This window comes from Sciurus carolinensis, chromosome 7 (genome assembly GCF_902686445.1).
Source record: "Sciurus carolinensis chromosome 7, mSciCar1.2, whole genome shotgun sequence".
Classification (NCBI taxonomy): domain Eukaryota; kingdom Metazoa; phylum Chordata; class Mammalia; order Rodentia; family Sciuridae; genus Sciurus; species Sciurus carolinensis.
The window spans coordinates 127,362,479-127,371,950 of record NC_062219.1 but is presented as its reverse complement, the minus strand read 5'-3'; the positions used below and the strand labels follow the sequence as shown (position 1 = coordinate 127,371,950).

Here is a 9,472-nt window from a genome sequence, read left to right as displayed (position 1 = left end):
GAAAATTCTAAATAACCCTTTGGTTTTTCTTATAGTAACCCCAAATTTACTCAAAGTCTTTAATTTGTTCTCATATAACAGTATATTCCTAGAGTTTTCTCTAACAGAGATCATGTGAGGTCAAATACAAGGTTGAAAAAATATTGTGGAAAAGGAACTAAAACAGCCCAAGATAATTTGGGTTCTCTCTTCAATCATGATTGATTCTACTCACCAAGAATCAGTCTGAAGAATATTTAATATAGATTAAGTCTTCGGAGAGCTTCAGTTCCACAGAAGCAAGAGCATTAACATTAACTGAGGTGAAAAAAACTGAGACTCATCATCATTTTAAAGCTGACAGTGTTTCATGAAGAATGAGGAGTCTAGCCAGGTTGTGCACACACACATTGGCATATCTCACAGAGCATGATGAAATGTTTCTCAGGTGAACTGATAGGAAGCCCATTGATGAATGATGTCCATGCTATTGTTATCACGGTATAATCAGTTTGCATTATAATTTATTCTGCTATTTTGAATTACTAACAAAGTCACTATTTCAATATATCCCAAATACAATTATTTTAATGTTTCCATGATTAGAGTGCCCATGCAAGTGCATATTAACTGACTTTCACTTTTTCTTAACATGATTACAAAAAAATTTATAAATATTACCTGTTTGTAAAAAGAAGATAGAGCATGCTATTACATTATAAGAATGAGTTATTAAGGAAACCCATATACACCAATTCTAATTTTAAAATAATTTTTTTTGGTGTTTCCCAGCATCACTTGAAACTGAAAATGCTCCTCACCAGCTTACTTAATGACCCTTTTACATCCTTATTCCTCAGGGTGTAGATGAAGGGGTTGAGTGTAGGAATCACTACTGCATAGAAGAGAGCCATGAACTTGGGCTGGTCCCTTGAGATGGAAGAGGGGGGCTGAAGGTACATGCTAATGATTGGGCCATAAAATAAGAAAACTACAATGAGATGAGAGGAACAGGTCCTGAAGGCCTTTTTCCTTCCTTCAGAAGATTTGATCTTAAGTATGGCATGTCCAATACTAGCATAGGAGGCAAGAATTAAACACAGAGGAATGGCTACTATAAAAATGCACACCACAGACAGTGTGAGCTCATTAGCCTCTTTTTCCCCACAGGCAGTCTTTATCAGAACTGGAATCTCACAGAAAAAGTGATCTAGTTTATTGTTGCCACACAGTGGCAACTGCAATGTGAGAGTAACCTCAAAGACACCAAAGGTGATTCCACTTATCCACATAAAGGACACTAATAGGATACAGATGCGTTGATTCATGATGAGGGTGTAGTGTAGAGGTCTGCAGATGGCCACATAGCGGTCAAAAGACATGAGAGCCAGAAGAAGACATTCTGTGGCTCCCACTGTGCTGGATAAATAAACCTGAACTGCACACCCCACATAGCTAATGGTCTTCTTAGTGCTTCCCAGGTTAAACAGCATCTGAGGCACAATGCTTGTGGTTAAACAGATGTCCAGGAAGGAGAGGTTGGTGAGGAAGAAATACATGGGACTTTGGAGACTGGGATCTAACGTGGACACCAGGATGATTACAATGTTTCCCACCATAGCCATGGAGTATATTATGAAAATAATAACAAATAGAGGAAGTTCTAGCCAAGGATGATCAGTAAAGCCTATTAGGAAGAACTCTTCAGGGTGGCTTTCATTGATTAGACCCATTCTCTTCTTATTTTTCCTATAGTAAGGAATTTACAAAATAATATTAATAATAGCAATAACATTGAATTATAAAGAATGATAAAACATAATTATGCATCGAACTTAAAAAATGATAGATGGGATGCAAAACTTGTGGGACAATTAACCTAAGTGGTCTGGCACCAGGTGAACAAATTCCCTTCATGATGGTATAAATTAAAAGCTGTTACCTTCAGCATGTTTGGTATTTATTCTGACACTGAACTTCCACCTTGTTTTAATAAGCCAGACTAACTATTTCCTTGAGTTATGATAAGGAATAAATGAATAAACCTGTATATAGAACCTCTAAAACAAAAACTTTTACTGGCATGCAAATCAACAGAGGAGTTTGTTTATATTATAGCTTTCCCATCCAGGTATCTGATAGACTAGGTGTGGTATGGGGTGCTGGAATCAGATGCTTTATTTTCAGACACATTGTTGAGAGGCATTAAAGAAATATTAAAAAGTTTAAAAGCATTGAGTTAATAGTCATTGTGGAAGAAGGAGAAAACCCAAACCTATGGGAATCATTGATATATTCTTATTCATCCTAACTAGATAGTCCATAAATCATATCACCTTCATAGATAGGAATAAGATTTTGGGTTGAAAGAACTACTTCTTAGCTCTACAGAATTTAGCAAGTTCAAATACCTCTAGCATTACATTCCTGAATTATTAATTGAGGCGGTGAAGCTACAATCTAGGTTTCCCATTGTTTAAGAATTTCTTCTTGGGAGTGGGATTGTGGCTCAGTGATAGAACACTTGCCTAGCATGTGTAAGGCACTGGGTTCCCTTCTCAGCACCACATAGAAACAAAGGTCTATCAACATCTAAACAAAAATACTAAAGAAAAGAATTTCTTCTTGCTTGTACCATTTCCTTGTATAATTATTTTGTTATAACTTTGGGAATTTGGTCTTTAAGCTAAAGGTTATTTAGTATATGCTTTCGTAGGGATTTTCCATTATAGAGTTTATTATCCTGTTGCAATAAGGGTTCAGACAATTATCAGTGACCAATTGATTGTATATACTTTTAAATATATTTTGGAACTGTATATAACTGCCATCAGGAGAAAAACCAATATCCCAGAATAGGCCCAAAAACTTATTCAGATTCAACAATTATCTACATTTTTAGGACATTCACATTTTTTGTTTGACAGCTAAAACTTATACTGATAACAAATTTCATCCGTTGAGTAAAACAGCATTTTGAGAAAGATGAATAAGGTAATGAAAGTTTTAATTTCAATTTTTCTTTGCTTTAGTGGTAAGGTGTATTTCATAAATTACATATTCTTCTGTAAGAGGGGGAAAGTTTGGATGGCCAGTTAAGACAGCATATCTATGATAAAATTCTGAAGTACTCTTTCCCTTTGTGGCAAGGGTTATCTGGTTATATTCTTAGTGTTATAAGACACAGTTTTCATATTCCGTTTCATTAAACCCTCAAAGCCTTGGGGTTGGTACTGTTACACGAAAGTCCTCAGAGTCAACATGGAAATGTTGCCCTTTTATTAGATGCTTTTCTAGTGTAAAACTGTTCAAAAATAAAATAATAATTCTATCTAGTTCTAAATGAGGTCCGTATGCCAAAAATTTCAATGGACTTATTAGACACATTAAATCACTTAGTATCCACTTTTAGGTCCTATAACAATAAAAAATGTTAGTATCCCCACTTCAGGACACTATTATTCATTTTTACAGTGGACTAATAACTGGGAGTTCTGAATATTAAAAGGCAATGAATGCCTTAAATGAGGTAGTGATATATTGAGATGATAACTCAGAGTCTCAACATTTCAAAGAAAGAATGATTTAGAATGCATATATTTTAGAATGTATTTGCCCTGCACATTGAGTTTGAAATTATGCAAGTATCATCTCTGCATAGAGAATTTAGAAATTATCTTGGCCCGAGTTGTTATTCAGATAAAACTCTATGTCATATATTAAATATGAAATGAGCATGGTCAGAATTATTTAGACTGGTAAAAATTTCCAAAATAACCATATTATTAAATACTTGTACTATAAGATTCTTTTTGTCTATTTATTGGGAATACTTACATTCACATTTTTTCTTAAATGTTGAAATGTTAAAATGTTTATTTAAAATGTTTATTAAAATAGGCATAGTTATTGCACATATACACAGATTATGGTGTAACATTTCAATACATGCGTACAACATGTTGTGATCACATTGGGGTAAATGGACTATCAATCACCTTAGGCAAGATTTACATTTTTATATTTTTCTGCCCTAAACAACACTACAGTTTTATAAATAATAATTATAAATTTGATCTTTCACACTATCTTTCCTAATTAACTCTAGATGAAGTAATACCTCCAGTATGCTTATAAGAAATTTGTTAAATTTGTGTCTAGATCTTTATTCCTGTCTTTCACCTTCAATGTAGTTTAGGCTGTGAATAGTGATCGGCCATAGACTCTTCATTTCTTTGGATATTTCCCTAAAGTTACCAGAGAAAGTGTGACTAATCAATTTCATTTACTCAGAAAAATATTTAAGTTTTTAAAATTTAGCCTTAGATCTCATGCTATCCATGTCCTGCTCACCTTTCATTATCTTTTGGATACCATCTGCTATTTGGATATTTTACTTGCTGTGATTTTTCATTCCTAATTCACAGTAATTATCTATCCATGAATTTTGGAAGTCAGATCAGTAAATTGCCAGACTCTATTTGTGTTACAATTTTCTTTGCATTTCTCTTACATTTTCAGGCTAGTGTATCTTATTCATACTTTATTTTTTATCACACTTGGTATCTTATCTACACTTAACACCACTTTCTAGTTTTACAAGAGGAAAAGTACACAGCAGAAATCAAAGTAATTTTCATTTGATGTCAAAACATCTCATTGAAAAGTGTGAAGAAGTGAATCCATGAAATTTTGACCATATAATAAGAAAAACTGTTTCATGTTTCATATTCACATGATTGAATGAAAACTTTATACCTCATTTGAGTATATGTCAAGAATACTCATTATGAAATGTAAATGATTTTAATGTTGTTTTAAGTGAGAGACTGAAAGAGATTAACTATAAAGTGAAACCTAGATGTTCCTAGAGCAAATGACCTAGGTATTTCCAAGTTTAAAAAGGCTACCAGAAGTGAAATGCACCCTGTCTTTCTTATGCACATTAGCACTATGATCTACATACATTCCAATATTCTCTTGAAAATACATGATCCATAAAACAAATGTTTTTACTTACCTTAGTTTTTTATAGATATCCTTTAATAAAAAAGAATAGTGAAGGAATGCATTTCAGTTATTCAAACTTTTAGAAATAGAGCAAGAAACTATAGTCCTCACATGTATTTAGAGCTAGCTTCAAAACTATTTGTGTTTCAGTTGATAGAGTGTGCAAAAAAGAAAAAAAGTACCTAGATTAGGGAGTTAATGCGTGTAATGATTTGGGGCATGCTATTTGTATGCTTTTCTTGGGACTCTTGGACAATTTTCAAAGAACTCATTGACTTAGGTTTATCCCAGATGAATTAGCAGAGCAAGTTTCTGGGGACAAGGTTCTCTGTGGATATACTTCTTGTATATAATGAGTTACAATGAACAGAGGTCAGAGAAAGTGTATTTATTACATGTGCTCTGAAATAAACACAAGATTTCCTAACATATGAAACACTAATTTTGAATAAGATGCAATTAATAATAAATGAATAAATGAACAGTATAACAGTATATTGTACAAGTAGAACTTTTTTGAAAAAAATGCTTCTGGGAAATTTAATAAGAAACTACTGAATATTCTACTTCATTAATTCTTAGATGTGTCACAGTATTTAGTTATTTTTAGTTATAACACTAAAGTGACTAAAAAATGTGTTGGGTCAATAAAAAACAAATATTCCCATTGCTACTGGGTCATATCACTCCCTCGTTCTTATTTTCTTGAGAGGGATTTTGGTCAAGAGATCCAATCAAATAAACACAAAGAATTTTAAATTGAAATGGAAGTATGATCCACATGGAGTGAACCACTTCCCAGAGAGAACATGGCCATTGGTTTTCCATGTGGACAGTTTTATATCTGGTCTGTATACCTCTCTCCTTCAGTTTTATGTATTTGGTACACTTACTATGGTTTCTCTGCCATGGATTAGTGTGCCTGCACTGGTTAGTTCCCATCAACAGTGAGACATCATATTAGGTAAAATAACCATCCACAGAAAGACAACTACTACATGAGTTTACTGAGATGTGAAACCTAAAAAGGTTGATCTTATAAAAGTAGGTGGTAAAATGCCAGTTACCCAGTAGTGTGGTGGTTTGACAGACAGGGTTGTGAACATGTTGGACAAAGGATACAAAATATTAGACATATTTAAAAGATAGATTCAACACATCTGCTATATAACATGACAAATATTGTTGACAGCATACTGACTCTTGAAAAATGCTAAGAGAGTGACTGTAGTTGTCCCAACACTAAAATCAAGACTAAGTGAGGTATATAATCAGGCATTGCACAGTGAATGTAAAAATATATAGCACACATGGAAAACATATATATTTTGCCATGATTTAAAAATAAATCATTTAAATACAAAGAACACCCCAAAAATAAGAAATAAAATTTGAAATTGTCCTGCACAACATGATCTTGTCTATGTTGCAAAGTTATGTCAACCATGGTACCAGAAGTAAATACATGGTGCATTCTAACTGGGTTATTGAAGACCATTTTTATATATAAAGCATCTAGAAAGGTGTGGGAATGAATTAGGAATACAAGTAAGAAATTTTAGTGTATGTTTGATTAATGAACTACTAGCTAGCAACAGTGGGGAAATTGCTGTCAAATCAAAGCCTAAAGTATCAAAGGAAGAAGTCATATTGGAAACCAAAAAGAGAGAGCCAAGAGTATCTCTGTGCACAAGGCCACTTTCAAGAGCTGTGACCTCTGGTTAAACAAGATTGACTGAATTGAAGCTAGTAAACATGCCCCAAATTAGCTGTGCTCTACTCTCCAGATCTCAGGTGGTAATTCTCCTCAGTTGAAACCAACCAGAAGTCAGATATCAAGGAATCCTGTTGATTCACCCTGAGGGAGTACAGCATTAGAGTAGAAAGTTTTAAACAAAAAATAGGAGAGGCTCTTCCTTTGGACTGAGCACTGCTTGGCTCCAACATACATGACCAGACCAAAATGCTAAAAGCCACATAATCAGACTGAAACATTAAGTAAGCAGATCTATCCTGCAATACAAAGAAGTGATTCCAGTCTACCAGAGGCAGCATAATAGAGATGTTTCCTTCTCTTTAACCCTCATTAAAAAAATAAACTAGAGGGACGTGGAATTTACCAATCAACATTTTCTTTTGTTGTTTTTTCTTGTCCCCTGTTTACTCAGCCTTGTGTTCTGCTTTTGTCCAGTGGATGCTCTCACTCTCTATATTTTTTTATAATAGAAGCTGTACAGATTCATAACTCAGAAAAAAACCAGTCCTATAACTGAATTTGTTATTATTTTCTCTTCTGACAAATGATACATAATGGGATACAGAATGGATGTGGAGCAGAGGAGAAGGAGTAGAAATACCTAGTAAATGCATAATGTGGAAAAATATATACTCACTTGGTACTTCTGGTTCCCTGCTATTTGATAAAATTGAAATTGCTTTTCCAAATAATGCAATCCTGCATTGTGTTTGTAATTTTTACATTTTTATTTTGGTACTAAGGATTGAATCCATGGTGATTTCTATCACTGAGGTACATTCATAGCTCCTTTTTATTTTTTATTTTGAGACAGGGTCTCACTAAGTTAGCAGGACTGAGTTCAAACTTGAGATTCTCCCACCTCAGTCTCCTGAGTAACTGGGATTACAAGGTGGGTCACCTTGCCCCAGCACTAGATCATAATGTCATCTACACATTTAACTTACATAGTGTGTGTTGAGAGAGAGGAAGAGAGACAGAGAAAGAGATTTTCATTTCTTTTTATTGTGAAAACATTAAATATTATTTTGAAATTTTTAAGTATCACTTGAATTCTGCTCATTGTGTTAGAATAAGTAGGCAGATAGACCTGAACAGGTAGATGGAAGAAGGAAAAATAGGGCTCACTCCACCTTGAGTGTTGAAAAAATAACTCCACCTCAGGTGACAGAAATTCTACCCATAAACACACCTCCTTCTTAAACAGGAAAAAACAGGTATAACCAACTTCAGGAATTCCCACCTTGAAAAATGCAGAGAAAATGAGGCACTGCCATTTGGGGGCCCCCTGATTCCTTGTAATTTATATTATGCATTTAAACACCCACAGGTTTCATTTAGGTAGTGATGGGAAGTTTCTAATATTGTGGGACTAGTGCAGGCACACTAAGCCTTGGTGTGAAAACCACAGTAACTGCACCAAACACATAATATGTGAAGAGGGAAGTTCCCAGACCAAAATGAAAACCTGCCATGTGGAAAACTCATTTTCTCTCTGGGAGGTGGCCCAGTCCACATGGAACATACTTACACTTCACTAAATAGACTTGGTGCTTAGTCTTTGTCTCTTTACTGAAATCTTTCAGGAAGAGAAGAAATGAAGAGTGACATTACTCAGTAACATATCAAAGGGTGGTTCCTCTGTGTGGCAGCTATAGCAACTTAGAATCTAACTCAGGCTGACACAGAAAATGGCATGAGTTTGGGAAGCCCAGATATATCTGGCCAGCCTCATGGCAGGTCAAAGCCCATCTCTGGCTGCCCTTAAATATTTGCTTTCACTTTTGTTGTGGCCTGTCTTTTTTCTACCATAGGGGAACTGTTGTGTTTACAAGGCCACATTTCCATGCAACTTCATTTTTGTTCTTTAGAGAAGTTCTTCTACTTTCCTCCTCCTCCATGAGGACCTCCTCCCTCTCCCTTGTCTCTTTCACCATTGTTCTCTCTGCCCTTGGACTGATCCTAGACTCCAGACTCTACTTGATGCCTTCTTTTGTACCACCCTATATCTCCATAAACCGTGGTGAAGACTCATCATCACCCAGACTCTCACCTCATTCATTTTGTAGCCCTAGGATCCTTAAAATCTCACTCTTTCTCTAATTAACCATCCTGTATTTTGGCATACATCCTCCATATCTAAAACCTCCCTTGAACTCTTCAAGCTGTCCACATATTCCTAACTGTTGTTGAATCAGCTGCCCTAACGTGGCCAAGATCAGAGGGTTGCTGCTTGTGTGGAACATAAGTAGGGGGCCCTTTACCTTTCTCTATTCAATGCTTGCTTTTTCTTTTCCTTCATCTCATCTGCCAGTTGTCCTAGTACCAACTATTTCTTCATTCTGCTGACCATTTGCACTAAATTCTGGAGTTTGTTAAATGGTGGCAGAAAAATTGGGCACTTTTAGGGTGGTGTTTCTCCATAGCCTCTGTTGTGTTTCTGTGGATGGCTTTTTCTACCTAATATGATGTTTCAATTTCCATGTGTTTTTGCAAATGACAGAATGTCCTTCTTTGTCATAACTGAAGAGCATTCTACAGTATATAGAGACTCCAGTTTCTTCATCCATTCCATATCATGGCTATTGTGAAAAGTATTGCAACAAATGTGGTAGTGCAGGTACTTCTTTAGCAAAATAATTTCATTTTCTTTGGATAATTTCTTGTATTGGGATTGATGGAACATAATGTAAGTTTATTGAAAAACTTAATCTTAAATTTCCATGA

General features: G+C 35.0%; 1 protein-coding gene across 1 annotated transcript; it reads right to left on the bottom strand.

Annotated features, from left to right (window-relative positions):
• Window positions 1-773: 773 nt before the first annotated feature.
• On the bottom strand, window positions 774-1,712 carry LOC124989149 (olfactory receptor 2G3-like). The gene has a single exon (XM_047559134.1). The coding sequence runs from the start codon at window positions 1,710-1,712 to the stop codon at window positions 774-776; it is 939 nt and encodes a 312-aa protein (XP_047415090.1).
• Between the last annotated feature and the right edge of the window lie 7,760 nt (window positions 1,713-9,472).